Genomic DNA, 24,720 nt, shown 5'->3' on the forward strand with positions numbered 1-24,720 from the left:
TTGGATTTGTGTCTTTAATGCTTATCTTCACTGTTCTATCATTTAGTAATCCAGGATTACCAAAAACACATTTATTTTGAGATATTACTTTATCTAGTGAAGTAAGACTAGATTCTTTTGCATTGGTCAATGAACAAATACTCTCCCAATTTAACTTAAGATTACTTAACCAGTTCCTACCTAGTAATGGTGGTCCATTTCCTTCAACCACAAGAAGAGGAAGTTTAACACTTTGACCATTGTAACTTACATGAACCATACACTCTCCTATTACCGGAACATTGTCACCAGTGTATGTTGTTAGACACTTGTGACATGGCTGTAGAGGCACTGATCCTCCTATGACAGCGTCAAAATCTTTCTTTGTTATGACTGTTAGAGATGCTCCAGTGTCAAGTTGGAAGCTGATGCTCTTACCGTTGATATAAACTGGTACATTGATGGGAGCATGACTTATTGATTTCACAGAGAACAGGTTGAAAACCGGTTGCGAATCAGTTTGAGCATTTTCACAGGTAGAGTGGTTCATTGGTTGGGTTAGGTAGTCTTGGTGAGAGTTAACATAGTGCTGCTTTTGGTTGCGGTACTGTCTTGACTGGCTAGATTTAGCAACAGACGAAGACTTTGCAAAGCAGGCCTTGGCAATGTGACCTTGCTTACCGCACTTATAACAAGTTGCTAACTTGAACTTGCACCGATGAGATGCATGGGGACCTTTGCATCGATGACATTTTTGATAATTATTACTAGATTTAGATCTAGGATTTGAACGAGCAGGCTGTTTAGCATAAGTTGGAATGCTCTGATGGGGTTGATGTTTATTGACTAACCTGCTGTTTACTGCATGGATCTCTGAAGGTGCTAAAGATCTCGCCGCATCAGATGACTGCTGGAATGAAGTTGCTAGTTGTATTGCTTTTTCCAATGTTAGATCTGACTCGAGCAGCAACTTTCTTTGAACATCAGGACTGTTTACACCTGTCACAAACTTTTCACATAGTCTGTCAGACAGCGTATCGCCGAATTCACAAAATCTACTTAGATGACGTAAAGCAGCAACATATTCTGATATTGACTCGTTTGGTTGACGAGTCCTACTGTCAAATCTGGCTCGACATAGAAACTTTGATGGGGTAGGCGCATGGTGGTCTGTTAGCAATTTGCTCAGCTCGTTAAAGCTCTTGGTAGTTAGACTAGCTGGTGTGCATAAGTCTTTTAGTAGCCTAAATTGTTGAGGCCCTATGACTGTTAACAAAATAGCTCTCTTTTTGGCTTCTATCGTCACGTTGTTTGCTTCAAGGTAAAAGCTTAACCTATCTAGGTAATCTTGAATGATTTCATCATTCGAATCAAATTCTTTTATTTGGCCATACAGCGCCATTATTCTAGAAATACTTAGCTAATAAGCTCTAGCAAACCTCTTTTTTGCGTAAGTAGGTGCTCTTTCTAGTCGATTTTTATCCTCGTCGCCAAAATGTGATAGATTATTAATTACACAACGGAGACAGAAGCCATCAACATGTAGAAGTCTTTAATGGTAGACCGGAAGAGGAACAATATATATGGGACATCACTCATAATAACAACATTATAAATATAACTAATACAAGAAGAGTGAGTTCCCCTGACCTCACAAATCCCAATCTATTACATAAACATTTTCCATTCATGCATATTATTATATTGTTATTAAAAAAATGAGTTGTATGCAGAGGAACATAAACATTTCATCATGAAGGTAAAAGTAAAACAATTTAGATCTATATTCAAGTTTTAATATTAATTACTAGTGTACCCATCAATATTGGAAGAAAGGAAATTCAATGACAATCATCATAGCATTCAAAATTTATAGATAGTAAATATTGGAATTGTAGATCTAGATGCAAACCCTTTCAGACAAAAAAAAAATTGTATGTACAAAGGGAAACTACAAAGTTAATATTTTTGCAAGGAGTTGTGGCCCCAGATAATGCCGAAAATATATTCCCCATGGCAAGCCTCACTGGTACTTTGGGAAGGGGGATGGGTTACAGTTGTAGAAATGGGAAGTGTCTTATGTTGTGGCCTACTTTACAGAAAAGCCAAAAGACGGCAGAACCACTGTTGCTTATTATCTATTGTAGGTCAATATTCTTCTATGGACCAAACAACTTGTGGAAGGGGTAGGTGTGGTGTGAAGTCAGTAATATTAACTTTTTTTTTCTGATGTGTACATTTTTCGTGTGACACGACATGGATGACAGTACTTGTGCAAATTATGTATAGTCACTGCGCATCACTTTTCAATCCTACTACACTCATTGCAATAATTGCATAAAATACTACTAAGACACTAAGAGTAAAAAGAGAACATAAATAATATACATTGACATGTAAAACGTATAACGCGTTGTTCCTTCTGCTCATTTATACCTATCATCTACCACAGCCCTATTTTTTTCTTAATAAAACTAAAAAAAATTAAGATCATACAGAGTAATTTAGTAATTACAAATATTTAAAAACAAAGAAAATAAGAAAGTAAGAAAAAGGGTGCTATGCTGTAGTCCGGTCTTGTGTAGTAATCATTCGTTTGTTCCCCTTTTGTAGGGTAGGTAGTGAATGCAGGAATTTGGCAACATCTTCTTAGAATACTTAGATACGCAAAAAAAAAATCGTTTCAAATTAAAAGTGAGTAGCTGGAAAAAACATGTATTTTGTTGACTAAATGAAATGGCGCCAGCCAGGTTTATAAAGTTAAAGATTTGAGGTGGTTTAACTAACATGCACATGAAATGATGCTGTGCCCCCTCCCGTGGAAGATTGTGGTGATCCAAGAATGAAGATGGTACTTTTACAGTAAAGGGTTGTGACTGACAAAAACAGCAAAATTATTTTCAAATTGCATCATTATATGGCCCTTGTTTGCCTACAAACAACAGAGGTTCTATTCTAACAAACCATTTGCAAAACCAGGTTCCTCCAGTGGCATGATGATGAACAAGCTCCTAGCTGACCATGACCAGGGGAGTTCTAAAACTTGGTGGTGGGAATTAATTTTTCATTAATTTCATATCCTTTAGTCATTGTATGAGGTCATGAGATTTATTTGGAATTTATCCATTGATTTCATACATTTGGTTAAACAAATTAGCAAGACCAAAGACCTTAACTCAGTACATCTCACTATATGAATAAAAAAAAACATCAAAAAGTATATAAAATTTGAATTTAATAATTTGATGAATTGATGTGTCATCCAAACACTAACAGGAAAACAAAAAACTTAAAAGCTTGAACTGTATCTGTAAGTGACCATTTTTTTTGCATGAAAATATGTAAAATGTAATGTACTTTGACATTTTTGTGTGCATGGTGCAAGTGTGTAAGAAATCCCTACTTTGAAAACAAATATTTACTTTATTTCAAAAGTATGATTTGCCCGAAATCCATTGCTATTAACAATATATACACATAATATATTCCTTAATGTTAATAATTTATGTACACAAATATTACATGTGGACGGTTTACATGAAGCATTTCCTGACATTATTCAACATTAATATATGATTGTAAGAGATGTTCTAAAAATTTACAAACATAGTGGTAACAAAATTGCTAAGGTAGTATAATTTATAAAAGGGTTAAACAATCCTCTCATTTTAAAAAAGAAATTAGTTTACCAGTATTGTGTAGAAAAAATTAGATGAAGGTGTAGTCGTTTAAAAACAAAAAGATAATGGAGACCTTTGGTTAACATAAATAAAAAACACAAGTACAAGTAAACCTACAGTATGAAATTCTTAATTTTGAGTGTATAATAACAAAACATCTTTATATTCACACCCTACCCCAAACAGTTGTGATTGTACACCTTAAGCCAAATCATGCATATAAAACATTTCAAATATATTTTTAAAAAATGATAGTTTATATACATGAGCCCACATAGTTACCAACTCACTTTCATTCATATCCACACATCAACTGTTTCAAAATTGTCAACTTGTGCATACTGAAACAGTCTATTTTCAAGGAATGTTCATACTCCATATAATCTACATCTATATCATTCAATGTTTAAATCAAACTTCTCAATGTCCTCAATTTCCATGTTGAAATTGCTTGCCCAAACATCCAATTTGGAAACCTGCAACTAAAAATACAGAACAATTTGTTAGAGCACAACTGTTAAAGAATGTGAAATCTGATTCCACAAAAACTGTTATCTCAGAGATCTAGTCAAGTGCATGCAATATGAATTCCCTTTGCCCAGACATTAATTTATTTTGCCTTGTACAAAAATTAAATTTCAACGGGTTCCACAAAGTATGCAGTAGTTTTTATTGTAAAAATCAATAATGACTTGTCAAGAATTATTGGACAGACATTGAAAAAGACGCGGATCAATGTGTTGATAATATCAGCTGACCAAAATAAATATATTTTACTGTCGTTGATATTAGACAAACCAGAGTAGCTGTGCAAAGTGTGGAAATTCTGTCCAATGAAGATTAATCATCATAAATGTTTACACTTTTAAGAAAGCAATACTATTAAATTAATCATAATCCTTATCTACATCTAATTAAACTTTCAAGTTTATTACATTCTTCTGCCTAAAATATAATATCAACCTGTCTCAGCTATTTTTATTGTGTTAATAAATAGTACATAGATCTATCTGTTGGGGATTTTCACAACTTAACATGGGGAGGGGATAAAACAAGTAAATTGTATCAATTGTATGCAACTGGTGATGAGGGAAAAGAAAAAAAAAGTATGCACCAGTAAAAGACAACAATATTTGCTATTCATTAAATTAACAATTTAGTTTTAAATAATTCATACAAGTCACTTAGTTTTTTTTAATAAAGATTAAATATAATAAAATAAGATATTAATTTAAACTATGAGTTAAACTGCAAGTATGTGACCATTAACATTTCCAAAAAGTCCTAACCCTTTATAAGAAAAATATATGATACAAAACACAGTAGTTTCAAGTTAATTTTCTTTTTTGAAAAAATAAGTGCACGTTTTGTCAGCTAGATTGAACTTATTCTGTTGTTCAAATAATTTAATAAACTTACTGATGATTTAGGCTTGATGTCTCTACACTTTGTCCTGTGCTTGTAGGTTTTATTTATGCTCCTATTCACCTCAAGAGATTCTTTAAAAAAAGTAGATTTTTTTAAATATTAAATAACACATAACAAACCAGTCACCATGTACTATATACAATCAAACAAATGACTACTTTTCACTTGAAAATCACTGATTATTTTACAAACATAATTCAATAAAGGATAAAAAAGTATCTACATAGAAATGGCTGTCATTAAAAGAATGGTTATTAATTGAGTATTTTAATCACCTGAAGTTCCTGAGAATACATCATCAGAAAAAAGAGAAGGTGATGATGATGCATTTCTTGGGATATTCTCTTGCATGACATCAGAATCCTCAATTGGGGATGATTCCTTTGATGATGAATCAGAAAAGTTGTTTTGAACATGACGGTATGACAAACTAGACTTCACAGTTTTCTTTGTCTTTGTTTTTTTGATTGGCTTTGTGGGTGGAGACAGCTTGGGCGACCCTAAAGAATCAAAACCAAAACAAGAATTATCCAAACTTTTCCCTTTTGATGGTTTGTCCACTTCCAGAATTTCAGGGATATTTAATTTGCTGTTGGGACTAAAAATGTTTCTTTTGTTCATAAATGGTCGACTTATTCCAGATGAGGATTTTGTGTGATCTGTGTTTGATTTGTACTGAGATGCTGTAGTGGGTTTTTTCTGCTGATCATGTTTAGAAACAGTTCCGTCCTCATTTGGTGTCTCTGGGCACCTTTTCTTAATAGCAGGTGACAAAGCAATGCCAGAATCTCCCTGAGACGTATAATTTAACTCAAGAGAAATGTTTGCCAACTCTGTGTGCTCACACGCACGCTTACGAGCAGATCTCCTAATTTGGGGAGTTATGTAACTGTCATCTGACGGGGTTTTGCATTCAAAGGGTTTGACTGGCAAAATAGGTGTCACCTCAGGTGTAACTGATACTGTGTTTGGTTGCTTGGATTTTAATTTTTCAGTTTCTCCACTACCCAGAACCGGTGTGCTAGTAGAATTAGTTTTCATGCCAGTTTCTTTAGCATTGTCTTTTTTGTTAATTCTGTTGTTTTTCTGTATGTTTTTGTCAACTTTCTGGGTTGATTTCTTGCTCTTCTTTTTTAAGTTGTTACTTTTAACAAAGGGAACATCTTCAATCATTGAAACATCATATGGATCTTTAATGTCACCCTGTGCAGGACTAACATTTGGGGTGGATTCACCATCTGCATCATAGGCTGAATCAATCTGTAAAATGTAATTTATAATTTTTATAAGCATACATTTCAAAGAATTTCAATATTAAATGATATTGCTTGAAATGAAAACAATTTAAGGTATATTTAAAGTATGTGAAAACAAAAACAACATACAAACACCTAAGAAAAAAATTTAAAATTTACCAAGCCAGTGGTTTCTGTTTTCGGTGTAGACCTTTGTTGATTCTGTTAATCAAAATGTGTATTTAGATTACATTTTAATTTGATAAAAAAAATATTTTTCTTTAAAAGTTATGCTAAAATTTAATAATCTATCCACACAAAAAAGCTATAAACAAATATTTACAACAGTTATCTATTATATTATGTGCTTTAAACTAAGCTAAACAAAAGCCATTCTATTTTTTAAAAAAACATTAAAATATATACTTTTATTCTGTTTGAATAGCGCCTCCCTGCTGTTACACTCTCCTTGACCTTGCTGGCACATCCAGATCCAGGGGAAAACAGAGAACTGTTACCTTTATAAACAAATTTTTTTTAACCTTTTACTTGGTTATAGAGGCTAATATAAATGGCCCAGGGGTTATTGTGTCTACAACTGTACTCAACACATTATTTTTCAATGTTCAGTAAAATATTTAGCAATAGGCCTAATTTAGAAATTAGATCTAGAATCTAGCTTTGAATGTTTCCTCAGCATGTACTAGATCTAGGCCAGGCTCATATTATTATTAAGACTTAAAGTCACTAGATCTAGAATCTAGGCCTATATTCCTATATAAAAATATAAATTTTCAGTAGAATCTAAATATAGGCCTAAGCAGTAAGCTAAGAATAAAAGCATTAACTTAAAATAAGTTAAGACCTTTTAGCCTAAATTGCTCTAAGCCCTAGTTTATCCTATGATACTTTTATCATAATTCATACTATGACACTTTCTATTACAATATGAATATTTATAACATGAAAATATTTGTGGGTCTACTAAATGAATCATTACTAGCCACTAAGGCAACAATATTATATAATAATATAGATCTAGATCTTAGGCCTAAAATAAAAAATCTGATTCTAAATGTTAGGCCAGAAGAATTTTTATAGAATCTTCTTAAAAAAGGGTGTAAGGTTACTGGTAGTTAACCAAAATACACACATGGCTTGCTAATGTCTATGCTAACCTTGCCTTAAACAGGAAAGTAAAGTTCACTTTCAAACCTGGCGGTATATAGTACTATATAGGGCAAGTTAAGTAGAGTTCACTTGTTTCTGTGACCTCGGCATATGAAGAGGTAGTGTGCCTTTACTTTCCCTAACCCTAACTTGAGTTAGGTACTCGTCAGAGTTGGGTGGACTCAGGGACAGTCTACTGACTTGAACCTGGATTCGAACTTCAGACTTACTTAGGCTGAATCTATTCGGACCAGGTCCCAATAGCCAAGTCTATTAGGATCTGGGTCTTTATAGTTTATAGTATAGCCACGGCCGCTATTCGGAACAACCAATTAATTTGTTACGATTTAGTTAAAGATGCAGAATAGTGAATAGACTCTCTAGTGACTAGTGGTCTAAGTCTAGTCTCTAGGACTAGATCTAGGCCTATATCTTTTCTGTTGTGATATTTTCTAGATCTAGTAGACTCTTCTAATTCTATTTGATATCTTGCATTAAACTTGTCATGTTTATTTATAATAAAATATGCTCAAATTCAAATGGAGGTGAACGTAAAGCAGGGAATAAAATACGCTAAAATGGAGTTTAACCACGGTAGATTACCCGCCATTGATTCTAAAAATATTCAATTTCTGAATTATTTTTAGACTAAAGTTTTTATTTTTTTATTATTTTTCCGGTCGCTTTGATTGCAAAATCTACTTTTTAATCCTCTAGCTAGCGATTCTACTCTGGACTCTACTTCAACTACACTAACACTTAAACTTGACTTCACTCTCTCTCTAGCTAGACTCTAGATCTAGATCTAGATCTAGATCTAATCTAGATCTAGATTCTCGACAATGAAATGTTAATAGAAATGATTTACCAGAATCTAAATGTGTCTTTTTCTGGCGTTCTGTAATTTTTTTCTTTGATTTCATTGTTAAAAGATAGAAACAACGTGAACTTGAAAAATAACATTAACAAGAGTAGTCTTCAAAATACAAATAGGACCGGAAGCCGGGTTTGAGTTTCGCGGGTTCATTTTCAATGCGCATGCTCAATGTAGGCCTGGCTAGCCTACTGAAGTTTTAGTTTCAACTTTATTGGCTTTTTACTTGTGTGTGTGTGTATGTGTGTGTGTATGTATGTGTGTCCGTCAACACGATAAATTGAGTACCGTTAAGCTATAATAGGTTGATTAAATTTCATATAAAAGTATTAGATCTATATCCAATTTGTAGTTCTATATCAACTTTTCAGCGATTTCCGATTACCGGAAGTGGAACTTATTCTACTTTCAATTTTTCAAAAGCCTGTAGTTTGAGTACTGTTTCAGATAGATAAATGAAATTTCATGTTAGTAAAAGATCTAATTCTCTGCCTTTTGTCAAATTTTGAGTAATTTCCGTTGATCGGAAGTAGTAATTTACGCTATTACCTATTTCTCAAAAAGCGCATGTGAATTTATAAAGTACTAATAATATTCCGCACTATTAAATTATACACATATTGTTTTGGCGTTCACTTGGATTAATGGATTAAAAATCATGTCCATATCCCGAGTTGCCATCCCCCACAGTGATATATATGAATATTCGAGAAAGTTAAGGTGAGATCACTCCCATTTTATTAAAGTTCTGACTTCAGTTATTTAATATTTATGATTTGTTTCAAACACGCCGAGTATATTTTTATGTATAAAACCATTATAAAAACCCCTGTATACGTATCTATATATATATAATTCTCTTCTGGGAGCCATTAGAAAACAAGCTGCAAGCGCCTCCTTGCAGTCCCCTCTCTTTCTCTCTATATCACTATTACTACCACCCCACCCCACCCTTACATTATCTGGTGAGCGGTGTTCACTCTTAATGTTTACAAAGCTAAATGTTTACAAATCGTAGAGCCGTAGAGCCGGGTTTCTATTAGGGGCAGATAATTTTAAACTTACAGGAGGTAACTATAAAGAAATAACTAAGAGGAGGCTGCTTTCACGGGGGGGGGGGGGGGGGGGGGGGTGAGTAGGGGTAGGGTCGGGGTTAGGGGAAAGTGGGGGGGGGGGGGGTAGTGTTTTAAAGCAAATATTTTCAGTGGCAGCATTGGTACTGTCGAATTCACAAATTATGAATTACTGAAAAGTAGAAAATAAAACAACTAAATAACGGCATATGATACGGGTCGGCTCGTAGTAATATAACACACTTAAAAATATTTAGTCTGAAGTGTATAGGTTTTAATTACGTTATACATATAATATTTAATTTTAAAATGTAATAGAATGTTCCAACCTTCTCGGTTTAAATCGTGTTTTAATACTATTTTATAAATATGCTACCAAAAAATAACCCCACCCACATTAATTAATAAACATCCAAAATTTTACATTCTCAACAATTAAATCAAAATATTTCTTAGAAGATTTTGTGACTTTATTTCTGTGACTCTTCTCCATTAAAATATTTTCTTTGTGACTTTTTTTCTGTGACTATTTTTCCTAGCAAAAACTGTGACTTTTTACTGTGTTTTTTTTCTTGTGACTTTTTCCGTTCACGAATTTTAATATTGTTATTTGTTGAAAGCGTAATCGTGCGTGGACGCTGTGTGGGACTACCCGAGGTTGCAGTCATGAAAAAATATTTTAATTGCAAGGGGTCATCCATTTATGACGTCCACAAAAATTTTATTTGGGATTTTAGACACCCCCCGTCCACATGCGTCCACTTTCGACGAACACCCCCTACCCCCCTTTCCCTCCGCCCCATTGTCAGAGTTTCTTCCCCCGAATTTTTTTTACCGCCCTCCCCAGAACGAAATAAAATTTATATAATTTATATAGAAAATATATACTTTTAACAGTGTCCGCCCCCCCCCCCCCCCCCGATTAAAGTCTACCGCCCCCCCCCCCCCCCCGAAAATTTCAAGTGCCCCTCCGGAGAAAATAGTCTGGAAGAAACACTGCCCATTGTGGACATCCACAAAAATTTAGTAGGCCTCTCATTTAAAAGCAATGTGTACATTAACTAATAATGCAAAATAGGGATTTGATATTTTCGGTAACATCTATTACTAGGCCTAAATAATAATTTGGACTTTTCCAAGATGTCCGTAAGTCTACGGCATGTTAACTTACCATGTGAATGTGCTAAGACTATCTGAAATTGTTCTTTATTGAAAGAGTGATCGCGCATGGACGTTGTGTACTATGCTTCTCGACTTTAAAGGCTTTTTTTTTTTTACCACTATTTGTTATAAAGAGAGATTGCAGGCAGTCATGCATCTTTTTTTTTTTTAAATTGAAGATGCTGTAGACCGAACTTTACGGTCATTTTTGGCTGTCTAGCTCAGAGGCGTAGCGACTCTTCCCGGGGACAAACTTTTCGATTTGCACCCCCCCCCCCCCCTCAAGATTTTGATTTGCACCCCCCCACTCAAACTTTCGATTTGCACCCCCCCCCCCTCAAGATTTCGATTTGCACCCCCCCCCCCTCAAGATATCGATTTGCACCCCCCCCTCAAACTTTCGATTTGCACCCCCCTCGACCTTTCAATTTATTTTTCCAACCCATTTTGGCGCCCCCTAAGGTCGGCGCCCGGGGGCATATGTCCGCCCCCCCGCCCCCCTCTACGCTACTGGTCTAGCTATCAACGACTATATATGGGTTCGGGTAAATTCGGCTAATCAACGTGAGGTCATTATATTACTTTTACTCAACTTTACGCTGCATGTGATTCCATAGCATACCACATATCCCCCTTTTTACTTTCTCGTATATACGAAGTATAGAGAAAGTATTGTAATCGTGCACAAAAATCACTTGAAATTTTAACAATTTTCACCGTATTACACCTCAGTCCTTCATCACATCCGAAGTTTAGAGGACTTATTTTAATCGGGCAAAAATTATCAATCCAGATTTATCAAAACTAAGAGGTTTTATGCGTAATCCAGTCTGAAAAACCGGGCTTTGCAATTCTGTCCGTATGTCTGTGTGTGTGTGTGTCTGTGTGTCTGTCCGTGTGTAAACACGATAACTTGAGTACCGTTACAGCTAGGTTGATGAAATTTCATATATAAGTATTTTATCGAAATCGTAGATCCGTATCAACTTTTGAGCGATTTCCGCTAACCGGAAGTGGTACTTTTTCTACTTTGAATTTTTCAAAAGCCTATAACTTGAGTACTATTTCAGATAGATAAATGAAATTTCACATGCAAGTAAAACATCTAATTGTCTACCTTCTGTTACATTTTGAGTAATTTCCGTTGACCGGAAGTAGTAATTTACGCTACTTCCGATTTCTCAAAAAACTAATGTAAATTTTAAAAGTACTAATAATATTGCGCACTATTATGCGCTTTTTATTAGGCGTTCACTTGGTGTGCAATTAATTTGTCTACGAGTTTTTATTCTATTTTAAAAACTTTAAGTATTTAAAATGGATTAAAAATCATGTCTATAGACCGAGTTCCCATCCCCTGTTATTTTATGTAAGAATATTCGAGAAAGTTTAGGGGAGATCACTCCCGGTTTATTTTACTTTCTCGTATATACGTAGTATAGAGAAAGTATTGTAATCGTGCAAAAAAAAAAAATCGAGATTTTTACAAATCTCGACGTTTTACACCTCACTGATACGGAAAAACATAATTTTGCAATCTTGTCCGTGTGTCTGTGTGTCTGTGTGTGTGTCTGTGTGTGTGTGTGTGTAAACACGATAACTTGAGTACCGTTACAGCTAGGTTGATGAAATTTCATATATAAGTATTTTATCAAAATCGTAGATCTGTATCAACTTTTGAGCGATTTCCGATAACCGGAAGTGGTACTTTTTCTACTTTGAATTTTTCAAAAGCCTATAACTTGAGTACTATTTCAGATAGATAAATGAAATTTCACATATAAGTAAAAGATCTAATTCTCTACCTTCTGTTAAATTTTGAGTAATTTCCGTTGACGGGAAGTACTAATTTACGCTATTTCCGATTTCTCAAAAACGCATCTAAATTTATAAAGTACTAATAATATTGCGCACCATTATGAACATCTTTATTCGGCGTTCGCTTGGTGTGCAATACTTTTTTCTGTGAGATTCTATTTTATTTTAAAAAGTTTATGTATTTAAAATGGATTAAAAATCATAACTATATCCCGAGTTCCCATCCCCTGTTGTTTTATATAAGAATATTCGAGAAAGTTTAGGGGAGATCACTCCCGGTTTATTTTTAATTGCGCTGACCGTTAGCCCTATAACGTACATCTGACCAAGCGAGCGAATTAATTATACACGCGCTATTTAAATATCTAATTGTAACGTGGTTGTTTTGAGTTTTTTTACTTGAAAAAAACTACAAGATCTACATCATCTTAGACTTTGACACAAAATAATGATGTAGGCTTACTATGATTTAGTTATAATCATTTTAAATGTTTAAAAATAAATTTGAAATACCATGCATGCATTCTTTTAGAAAATTGCCATGGTCACTGCCCATCCCACCCCTGTAAAGAAAACAAAAATCGCTTTTTTTTCTTAGGCTGGTGGTAAACAGCTACATTACATGAAAACTGCCGATTTAATGTATAATCGACATTTTTAATGCATTTTTTTTAATTTATTTTTTTAAATTATCAAATTTAAGTATTTTGTGGTTTAATTCTGGGCTATTCTCTGATTCGATACTAGTTTTTAAACTAGACTGGTTTTTAAACGTATAAAAACACATGAAATACCGTTAATTGTTTGAGATCAGTCCCGATCACTGTCCTTTTTGTCCCCCCCCCCCCCCCCCCCCCCCAATGAAGACAGTGACTATGATTGTAGGTCAATAGCGTTCTCGTGGGGAAGCGGCCGCTCCTTTTTCGGTTGTTTTGTGCATAGTGCATTAATGGATCTTTTTTTTTTTTTGAACTTATTTAACTAAATAAAATAGTTTAAATTTTAAACAATAATATTTGTCACAAATTTATTTTTGGTCGGTAGGTCTACGTCTTGTAAATCACTTTCTTACTAGAAAACTTTTCATGCAGCATTTACACATAAAATACTAGCCGTGCTAAATCATGATACTTGAAACCGTTTATTATCAAATGTTAAAGTTAAAGTAGCAAGACTTGGATTTATAGAGAAAGAGTGGTGGATACTGAAAAATTTAATAATTTAAAGAAAACATTCAGCAGTGTGGGCCGTTTTATGACAGAGTACTCTCCCTTTTTTCTGTTACTAATAACAACTACAATAAACAAAGCTAGCACAAAAGTAGACTAAATAAAATTAAAAATAGGAAGATCATTACATTACAGCCAATTTAAATATCGAAACGATGCAGATCTCTGTAATCCGTGATTTTTAAAAAAGGCAATGTTAACTCATCATTTGTACCAGGCATCCGTACTTTTACTTTATTTTTATATTTTACGTTTATAAAAGACATTTACCATTAAAAGTAAAACTAAAAGATAATTTAAATTTTGGATTTAAGAAAAAGTCTAATTTTGTTGCAGTAGGCCTATATTGAATTATATTACTATATTAATTATAGATCTATATTAATTATTATAGATCTATATAAGATATATATATATATATATATATATATATATATATATATATATATATATATATATATATATAGGTCTACTGCTACAAAATTAATTAATTAGATTTCTATAATTTTGTATACATTATTTTTTTATATATTTGTGTATTTATTTTATTTTATTTTTTTTACTAGGGCCTCTTACGATTTTCAGTAAACCGACAACATGGCAGCAGTAGGCTTTGAAGAAACAATCAACAATTTCATTCATTCTAAAACAGGAGAAAAAATATACTTAGATATTGCAACAGTAAATGTTATTCAGTTGCGACCTCTGAGTAAAAGAGGCTCTGTGTCACTGGGGTCTTTTTGGGTCCATGTATTTCAACACCCAAATAATTATCCAGTAAGTCAGATTTTTTTTTTTTTTTTTTTTTTAATACCTACTATGATAATACCTTTTTAAACAAACCTATATTAAGCATTTGGTTTATTTATTAAATAGAAGGATTACTATTGAAACTTTTACTAGCTCACAAAGTTTTACAAATAAACATTACAGGTTCACTCATATCAATACAAGAAACTCTATAAAGCAGGGAGTGAATATGAGCTGAAACTTAAAATTGATGGACTATCTATCATTATAAATCTTGCTACTGGATGTTTAATTCTTAGAGGCCCACATGTTATAGACTGGTTTGCTAGCAGATTTTTGGGTATCCTTGATGGCTTCTCTTCACCACCAGGACATTCTTCTAAAGAGCTTAAAGAACATTATACTGAAGCTGAAATGGTAGCCCTTAAAAAACAAAAAGAAAATTACTACAAACGTGGTAAGTTTTTCTGTAATTTTTTTACTCATTGGAACAGTGCTAAATCTTCAATAAATTTTTTTTTTTCTTTTATATATCATCATGTTAAATAAGCCAGTTGCTGCTGTAAATGGTAAACTAATTGTCAAAACTAAAATTTTGGTTCATTGTGTAATAAAAACAGGAAACTACATATACTTATAACAGTGGTATATCTTTTTTAACAGTAGCAAAAAAAAAAGATCAATTATTGCTTTCTTATTTATAAATAAAATATTATCATTACTCTTTCAGCTATTGAAATATGGCCCGACAATGTTTTACACGAAGATACCAATGTGATGGAGGCTGGCACACAGAACATTTATCACGAACCTTCTAATCAAGAAGGATTTCTGAAGGGTGAAGACTTGGAGTCATACTCACCAATAGCAGATTTGGTATGTTTAATAGCTATCCATTTCTATGTATGAACACCAGGACATTTCTTTTTACATTACAATTATATTATTTGTTTTTCTTTAATTTTCAGTTGGATTTTCAAGAAACTGTTCAACAAATAGAGAAACTGGAGTCTGGACGTGTAATTCAAGGGAATGTTCTCTACAGATTGTGGAAATCAGCCCTAAATCTCTGGTTTTCAGACAAAGATGGGAGAGTTTTCATTGTAACTCCACACATTGATTGTGACAGACTCTTTGATGTTTGCTCACTTTTCTTGAACCACAAGTTAACAGCTTGTCTGGACACGATGTGTGTCCCACTGAGTAACCTGCATGGTAGATTTGCCAAAGTTCGAAGTGAAACAATCAAGCGTTTTTTGCCGCGTGACCAGGTGTTTATTGAATACAAGGTATACTGTTCAGTTGTCTACCCAGTGGTGGATTTCATGAATAGTTTTGTTGTTTTTGTGAAAGATGGTAAAGCTAAAGTGTTACAGACCAACACAAATTTTGACAGAGCTAGTTTTCTTACATGTGCTTCAGTATCAGTCCAATACAAGGAGATAGAAGAAAAACAATTTCTCGAGGCTTACCTTGATCCAATAATACGTTAAACTGCTGAAACTGCTTGTATTATTTGTAAGCAATTATTTTTCTTATCATAACACAGAAATTTATTACCAAGTTAAGAGACATTTTTTTAAATTTGTAGTAAGCATATTTTTAAGTAAGATAGTGAAGAAACTTGAATTTCATCTATGTGGTATGAACAATATTTAACATAATTTACATTTTGAAATTAGTATTAAATAAAAACTTCTTGTATTTGTAAAAAAAAATTTTAAATTATTTCTGTCTCAAATTAATATTATATTATTTATATGTAAACCATTTTATATTAAATATTTTTAATGCACAAAAGCCAAAGTTTTACAAAATACAGTGCATTTTGCTTTTTTAAAAAAAGGCCTACATTTTCTTTAAAATCCAAGAAACTACATTGCTCTTTACCTGTTTATCTTTGTACTTTAAAACTGCTTTCTATTTTGACTAGTTTCATTAGGATGATTTTTTTTATATTAAAAGTTATTTACTTTGTGGTTCTGTTTTAAATTAGACTTTTTTTTTTTTTTGCAAGGCTTTAATTTATTAGTGTAATTGCTTCCTTGTTTTTTTTTGTTATGCTTAGTGCTTCGTAAATCTAAACTTGCTGGAAAATTGTGAGTAATGTGCACCAACAGATTTTACTGTTTTCACAAGGGGACATTTTTACTTTTATTTAGAGATACTAGATAGCAATAAAGTAACACATTTAAACATGAATACTATAAATTTTTAACTCAAGAGAAATTGTTAAAATGGTAACTTTTATTACAATGGTTGTGCATTAAAAAGGGTGAAATGATGTCTTTAAACAACAAGGACATTGTCTTCAAACCTAAAACTTGAATGTTGTTTTGGCAATTTCAAAAGTAAATAGCCTACTTACACATAAAGAATAAATAACTTTAATGGTACAATATTTTGACATGTTTTCTATTTAAATTTTGACATTTCTATTTAAGTTTTAGTCTCAAAAAGATATTTTAAATTTAACATTATCTTAATAAAAAACAAACTGTAGCAATGTCCCTAATTTTTATAAACAATAATCAGAAATTGAAAATAAAAAAATGAATGGTAAAACTGAATACTTACATAATTAACCTAATGAATATTTCAAGTCAATCTATCATTATCAAAGTAAAAGTGACAAACAGTATGACAAACAAAAATAAAATAGTTATAGCAGGATTAAGAAAATCATCAGCATATTTATTTGCCAGCCTGTTTCCTTAACATATGATAGATCTTCTCTTTCAGCCAATCTTTGTTGTGTGGGGTGTATGTACCATAAGACTTCTGAAATCTGTAGAATGTTATTAAGATATTCTATTATTTCAAGTATGGAAATGAAAATTATAAAAATGATGTCATCACATTAAAATATAACTATCAACATTTATATTTGCAATCTTTTAAATTAAATACTATTTCCCAGACTAATTCTTTTATTTCATAGTGTACTTTGGTAGAAGGCATTTATTCCATTTCTATTCAATCTGTTTTAATCAATTAAATGAAAATTTAACAAGATTGGCCAATGTCAAGTCTTTTTCTTGATTTTGGACAGTGGCCAGCTAGTTGTGAAGTAGTGATGGTTCATAGTGATATTTCTTTAGTACCCTGATTTTGCAAACTAGCATGAGCTGCTGACCATTTATTCTACTTTATTTGGTATTCCCCTGTTGTTGGCAAAGTATGGTTAAAGAAGCCCACCATCATCTCCACTTGTTTGAACACTACTGTTCACACATTCTCTTTTGAACATTCCATCCAGTGGCATATGGACAGATTTTGTTCTTTGATGATTGTCTCACCTTGTCATCTTAGGGAGGGCTATTACCTAAAGTAGTAGCCCATAATTAGAAAACTAACAAGGGTGTGGATTTTTTTTAGGTCTATTAGCCCTTTACAAACACACACGAAACTATCTCTCTCTTTGGTATCCCAATACATAGGTATTTTCAATAAGGGTAACGTCAAAGACCCTTTTTATCATGACCCATTTCAAACATGAACCTAGGTATACTAACATACAATGAAACTGCAGCCAGAATAATTAAAAAGCCAACACACTGTAACCTATACGGGAAGGTTTGCAAGGACAACATGGTTACTGCTCACATTGGCCTCCTAATAAACAATACACTGGTAATGTATAGCTTTTTGGACATTGGTCAAACAAGTCATTCAATGCCCTAATGTAATGCAAATAAATAAATATATATATATATACATTTACAGGCCTTTGATTAATATATAGTGACAAATGATAGGTGTGTAGTTTAAATAATTAATTAAATTGTTTCAACTAATAGTTTCAGTCAGACAAAATAAAACACTTTTTATCTGTTGTATAATTTATTTAAAAGAGTCATTATTTATCTTACTTAATTCTAAATACTTACACCAAACAACTCAAATCAGTCAACTGATCTATAAACTCAAACAATTGTGAAATGTCATATGTTATAGAAGGATCATGAGGGTGCAGGCGTTTCAAATGTTCTTCAAAAATTTTGCAGATACCTGAAACAATTAATGTGAGGTGTAAAACAAAAGTATTTTTAAAAAAAAGAAGCAACAAATATTAATCCTAAATAAAAAACCTATTACTATTGTAGGAAATGTGTATTTAAAGCACATTTTGCTCAAATAGGCTCGAAAAGCTGGTTCCAAATGTTTGTTGCCAGGAAGCATATTTTTCAACCAAAATTGATTTTTTTTATAAAATGTGTGTTATAAGTACAAAATGACTTCCCTTTTTTAAAATAAGGCTAGAAATATACAAACAAATAACTACTAGTAATATAGAACAGAGCAATAGCTTTAATAATAATTTATAAACTGAAGAAATAAACTATAAAACTAGACTAACAAGCCTGTTTTTTAAGTAGCTACAAGTTGTTTTTTTTTCTGAACTATCAAGCTTCTAAAACTAACTAACATAAATGTAGAAAAGCTTGGTGGTGCGTTGTTAATGTAGAAAACTGCCATTTTCTTCTACTGAGCCTTGCGCTATTTTAGTGAGTGATTGCTATAGTGTGCTTTGTAGAGCTAGGCCTTTTTGACCATGCTCAGAAATTATTAACAATTTAATTGTTTCAACAGAAAAAACAACCACCTTTTTGAAAATGGTAATAAATAATGTTTACCATATCAGAATCACATACTAATTTTCTATTTGATTTGTTTTTTTAACATTTAAAATACTTAATCTATAATGCATAAAGTGTTTAGTATCCCACTAAAGGCTATTCAATTCTGCACATTTTACAGGTATTTGTAAAGAAATACGTTGAATGGTCAAAAAAGGCCAGCGCGTTGAATGGTAGAGGGGTCAAAATCTGTTGCTTGACTGCCAATTAAAAATCATCTCAGTGATAGTTTTCAATTGGTAAATGAGATATATTATGTAATATCAACAACTATAAAAACTATGCAGAATTAGAGGGCTTAAAATTTACTTTTAATGGTACCAAGCTTATTACTATACGAGCCCTTTTTATTATAGAAACTATGAAGTGAAAAGCAACTACATTTGGGCGAAACGGGCGAAAACTGCATTTTTTAAGGCTGTTTGACAAACCTGGCTCTCACCTAACCACCAAAATAACCAGTAAAAATCATAATATGATAATAAACACTACCTTCTAAACACTCATTTAGAGATTCATAGTCTGAGTAGGTTCTTGTCTCAGGACGCTGATTTGGCTGCACCAGAAGAATTGTATGAGACTGGAAACAAAATTAAATGAAATATTTTAGGTGACACAGAGATCTGAGCTGGCTTTGCTCAACAGACTATAGCTATCTACATGAGAATATTCATCTTATGCAATGTTTTTGGGTTCTTCGAGTAGCGACTTTAGCAACTCGACCATGCTGACCCCTACACATGTTTCAAAACACAAATCATCGTTGTTCTTAAAAATAACAGAAAATGTATTCACAATCTCTGTATAACAAACCCTGATGCAGAGCCCAACATAATTAGGGGTTTAAATGGATTTAATAATTATTTTAGGTAGTTTTAGAATCAGTTAATTTAAAAATTAAACCATCTCCACAAAAAAAAATAAACTTAAAATCTTTCTAAAATTTAAATCAAATTATTTTATTGTTGGATTAACATCATTATTAGGCCTAATTTGTTCAGAATAGGGGGTCGGCGTGGTCGAGTCGGTAAAGCTCATGGTTGCTAAACCGAAAAGTCTCGAGTTCGAACCCTCGGGCAGATGAGGCTCGTTAGCTGGGGACAGCCACTCTTCTAGGAGAGACAATTCCAAAATCAAACAACTGCTGCCTTGTAGTTTGTTCTTGGTTGGACAAAGGCTATGGAAGCAAATCCAAAAAGAAAAGCAGGCTGAAATCGGAGTCAATGGCCTCAATGGCGCATAACCAGTTGAACGTAATCCTTAATTGTGATGGAAGCATGGTCGAGTCGGCAAAGCTCATGGTTCATAAATTCGAAAAAAGTCTCGAGTTCAAACCCTCTGGCAGATAAGGCTCAATCCCTCCCAACACTAAAAATTAAGAACGAAGAAGAAGGAGTTCAGAATAGGCCTAATATTTTCAGTTTAAGAAGTCTTTTCCAGAAATAAAAATCTTATTTCCAAAAAAAAGCAAAAAAACAATTTTAAATGAACCCACAATTAATAAAGTAATTAGCATAATTTACATATTGCAATTAAGCTAATTAATTAATAAGCACTAATGATAATGAAGGGGGATGGGGTTTTTTTATATTGCAAAATCCTCATATTTTCATAATTCATAGGCCCTAAGCAAAAATATTTTATCTTAACCCATTCAATCCCGGCCACTCCGAAATATTATACTCTGAAATCCCAGCCAAAGGGGAATAACTCCGCACTTTACACTGGTTGGTTCAGGAAAAAATTAATAGCAACTCTATCTTACACCATAAATACAAGAAATAAAGTGCATTGTATTAAGTATTGAATGCTCCACATGAAAGATTATCATTTGATAATTTTGTTTTGCATTAATTTATGTGCCAGTCAATCAAATGATGTAATGACAGAAAAAATTGAAGTAAAAAGTCACATAAACCTTCAAAGAACATTTTTATTATAGTTATAGATTATTGTGGAATATAGCAAAGCAATGTCCTTTACACAAATGTACTTTGCAGAGGAGGCATCCATTAGAGGTTTCTATGGGCCTATTTGTGGGGGTCTTTCTTTTAGACCTAGAACACTCGTAGCATGTTTTTTTCCTGCCGAACATTCTGTTTGGCTGATGTTTTGTGTTGTCCAGTGTGGTTGTGCCAGTGGCTGCAGGGATGTCAGTTGCTGCACGTTGCCGAACAGAAGATCCAGCCATGAGCTGATGACAAAGATCAAGGCGAAACTCTAGGTGTGTCTTAGGTTTCTGCCCAGGATGTCTCTGCATAAACTGTTTTTTATAAATTATGTAAGAGTTTATTGTGGCAACCTGAAGTAAAAACCACACCAGAGACCTCCACCATTTCCTGCTTCTCCTGCCAATGGGATAGTATGATCTCAGTTGATCATGTAGATCTACACCACCCATACCCTTGTTGTATGTGAATACTGGTGTAGGTATCTGCACATCCACACGTCCACCAGCAGTGTTTCGCTGTGTTGTTGACATAGTGGGTTGTGCATTTGTAGATAAAACCTGCACTGGCCTCTTGTCATGAAAAAAGCAAGCAACTAGGTTTCCTATTTGTCGAAACCGGACTCCAGTTTCAGTTGCTGACTTTTTTAGCTTGAGGTTTTTAAATTCTTTAGGCCAACCTTTTCGTGAGGGTCTAATGGTCGCACACGAGTAAGTGTCTCTCTGAAGCAAGTCCTCAGCTAACTTGACACTTGTGAAATAGTTGTCATAGTAAAAATGGTGGTACTTGTCTAGGAAAGGCTCACCCATTTTAAAAACAACATGATAACCCAGTCCATTGGGCATTTTCACATTTGATTTCCCCATGTACACATCAAAGTTATACAAATAACCAGAATGTGGATCAGCAGCGCACCACAACTTGATACCCCAGGGACTTGGCTTATTTTTTATGTACTGTTTGAACACAAGCCTCCCAGTGTAGGCTACCATTGCTTCATCAATAGAAATATCCTTCTCTGGCTTCAAACTTTTAAGAGAATTATTGAGGACAGTGTCAAAGAGTGGTCGGACTTTGAAAATAGGATCATGTCCAACAGTCCCCCGAGGTATAAATACAGCGTTGTTGTTCAGGTGAAAATACTTAGCAATTGCTTCGTATCGATTCCTTGACATAACTTTGGACACTGCTGGAACATTTAGTAGGTCATTTGTAGACCAATAGAGTTTATAATGGGGCAACTGATGAATGCCAAACATAAAGTTTATGTACATGAACAGTTTGATGTCTGCAATATCCACAGGCTTCCATGTTGTATCTGGTTTTATAAGAGCTCGTTCCAATGCATAGCGGTTTGTTTCAGTAACACAGTGTCCATAAAACTCTTCAGGAATAAATACTGAAAAGTAATCAAATGCTGTGAAAGAATCATCAGCATTTATTGTAGTACAAGGTCCAACATGTTCAACGAAATCGTGAAGCTGTACCTCAGTCAAAATCGTTGACCAGTCTCGATCACCATCTTCATTGAATTGTTCATTCCTTCTTGGCCTAGTGCCCTCACCATCACTACTAGAACTAGCATCATCATCACTAAAATGCACATTCCCACTTTCTTCATCATTTATTAATTCATAGTCTACATCAGACTCTTCATCGTTATCAAACTGATCAATATCCTCATCCAAATGAGAGGGTCCAGCGCCATCATTTATCAAACTTGTAAGAAAATTGAAAGCCATTTTTTAAAACTACGATATCTCCGAGATGGATCAATGTAATTGAAATTAAATTTTTTAGTAATCTCCCCTGGCCTCGTCTAGTCTCGCAGACGTGAGATTTCGTTTTTATAGGCTACAGTTCCGTAGCTGTTTATCAACGCCTGAGCCGTGTATTTTGCGGCCGGATTTGGCCGTTGCGGGATTGACGCGGTAGCGGCCGGATACGGCTGTTATGGGATTGAATGGGTTAAAAAACTCTGCCTAATGCGACTTATTTAGGTCTAAGTGAGTTTCTTTAGAGTGTATAACACCAACCATTGTCCGGAAATCTATTGTCAGATAGCAATATCTAGTATCTACAATCATCCCCGTTTTTTTAACTTTTTAAAATATATTTTTAAAAATTGCGAAATGATTAGAGCAGATTAAAATTTAATTAGTCACCTTTTTAACAATAACTAACAATAGATTAGGTTAGGCCTACCGTATAGATTAGTATGTAGCATTCAGGCAAAGGGAAGATAACTTTAATATAAATTTTATTAAAATCTGCCCAGAAGAACCTCTTGACTCTTGACTAGTCTTGACTTACTGATTTTTTTTAATTTTGTTTTTACCACTGCCTCTTATATTATTATTAGGCCTTTGGTACAAATATAATATCACAATATACTTCTATTAAAGCCTTAACAATGAGGCAACTCTTTCACGTTACTAGCCTCGGCCGATTTTACACACTTAAGACAAAAGCGATAGAGATTAACCATTTATTTATATTATCGATAATTGGTTGCGGCATAGCACCTAACAATACTAACATTCTTTTTATAAATTTTTTTATGCTGATGCTCTAGCTAGACTCTAGATCTAGATCTTGTCTAGATCTAGAAATAAATAATGCAAAGCTTTTTTTATTGACATTGTCTTCTGTTTTACAATGAAATATTAAGCAATCGCTTGCAGATAGTTTATTAATTATTGTACCCACCATTGTAATAAATTGTAAAGGCAAAGTGTCTGTACAGAAAGTAGCTGTTGAGACTTTAGGTCTTTATATTTACCGACAAAACAAAAACAGACGAAAAGCAATCATAAATCTATCAAAACTTTCATTTTAAAAAGTATTCTTTTACAGATTTTTAATATGTTTATGAATATTCATATAAAATATTACTAGATCTAGATCTAGTCTATTATAATTTAAAAGTCAACGTGTCCAAAATGAATAGTCTAGCTAAAAAATAATTTAGGCGATATAGATCAAGCCAAATATGATGGGTAACATGCTTTAAATGCTGTATAACTTAATAATAAGCTATGACAGTTTAAACTACTTTTACTTATCAGTTACATCAAACAGTGTATTGATTAGCAACTGTTAGCTTATTCTTTTAAGGGACGTCCACAAAAAGCGTATCATGCATATGGAGGGCAGTGTTTCTTCCAGACTTTTTTCTCCGGGGGGACGGGGACGTGATATTTTCGGGGGAGCGGTGTACAGTTTTTCGGGGTGGGGCGGACACTAGTAAAAGTGTATGTTTTTCTATATAAATTCCATCTCGTTGGACTTCGGACTAGAGTAAAAATGTGCTAAGTGGGGAAAGTTGGTTAAAATATGATTTTTAAAAAAAATTGTTCTTGCTTTTGTGACAACGATAAGGATTGGAAGCTTTAAAATCAGCTAAAATTGTATGACGTTATATAATATATACTTCATTGTGAATACTTTTAAAATTTCCACTTGAAACTACCGGGAGAGGGCTTGTAGCGTCTGGGGGGGGGGGGGGCATTAGTTAAAGTAAACATTTTCTATAGGTATAAATTAACCATTATTTTTTTTTTAAATTTGATCCGGGAAGGGGGGGGCGGTGGACGAGCTACAGGAGGGGGCAGTCCGAATAGAGGCCTGAAAGACAACGGAGACGCTAATATAGTAGATAATATATTACATTCTTAGTCCGCTAACGACGGAAAGTGGGTGTTATTCGGTCTCACCCAGTCCGGTATTTCATG

The 24,720-nt window shown here is 33.5% G+C and overlaps 3 protein-coding genes across 7 annotated transcripts; 1 reads left to right on the plus strand and 2 right to left on the minus strand.

Annotated features, from left to right (window-relative positions):
- Positions 1-3,197: 3,197 nt before the first annotated feature.
- On the minus strand, positions 3,198-8,511 carry LOC131952627 (uncharacterized). The gene is made up of 6 exons (XM_059315370.1): positions 8,361-8,511; positions 6,749-6,840; positions 6,503-6,544; positions 5,363-6,347; positions 5,079-5,158; positions 3,198-4,141 (listed from the first exon to the last, which is right to left on the minus strand). The coding sequence occupies exons 1-6, from the start codon at positions 8,413-8,415 to the stop codon at positions 4,055-4,057; spliced, it is 1,341 nt and encodes a 446-aa protein (XP_059171353.1). The 5' UTR covers positions 8,416-8,511; the 3' UTR covers positions 3,198-4,054.
- On the plus strand, positions 6,816-16,449 carry LOC131952628 (uncharacterized). Of its 5 annotated transcripts, none has more exons than XM_059315374.1 (5): positions 6,816-6,922; positions 14,214-14,424; positions 14,581-14,854; positions 15,128-15,273; positions 15,366-16,448. In XM_059315374.1, the coding sequence occupies exons 2-5, from the start codon at positions 14,245-14,247 to the stop codon at positions 15,888-15,890; spliced, it is 1,125 nt and encodes a 374-aa protein (XP_059171357.1). In that variant the 5' UTR covers positions 6,816-6,922; positions 14,214-14,244; the 3' UTR covers positions 15,891-16,448. The 5 variants fall into 5 exon arrangements, with proteins under 5 accessions (XP_059171357.1, XP_059171355.1, XP_059171356.1 ...); XM_059315372.1 differs by lacking the exon at positions 6,816-6,922 and adding an exon at positions 13,709-13,870; XM_059315373.1 differs by lacking the exon at positions 6,816-6,922 and adding an exon at positions 13,709-13,857.
- Positions 16,450-16,624: 175 nt separating this feature from the next.
- On the minus strand, positions 16,625-23,776 carry LOC131952630 (enhancer of rudimentary homolog). The gene is made up of 4 exons (XM_059315376.1): positions 23,696-23,776; positions 19,530-19,617; positions 18,288-18,408; positions 16,625-17,185 (listed from the first exon to the last, which is right to left on the minus strand). The coding sequence occupies exons 1-4, from the start codon at positions 23,696-23,698 to the stop codon at positions 17,092-17,094; spliced, it is 306 nt and encodes a 101-aa protein (XP_059171359.1). The 5' UTR covers positions 23,699-23,776; the 3' UTR covers positions 16,625-17,091.
- Positions 23,777-24,720: the final 944 nt, after the last annotated feature.

This window comes from Physella acuta, unplaced genomic scaffold, assembly GCF_028476545.2.
Source record: "Physella acuta isolate Inbredline_101_S28 unplaced genomic scaffold, ASM2847654v3 ptg000883l, whole genome shotgun sequence".
Taxonomy (NCBI): Eukaryota; Metazoa; Mollusca; class Gastropoda; family Physidae; genus Physella; species Physella acuta.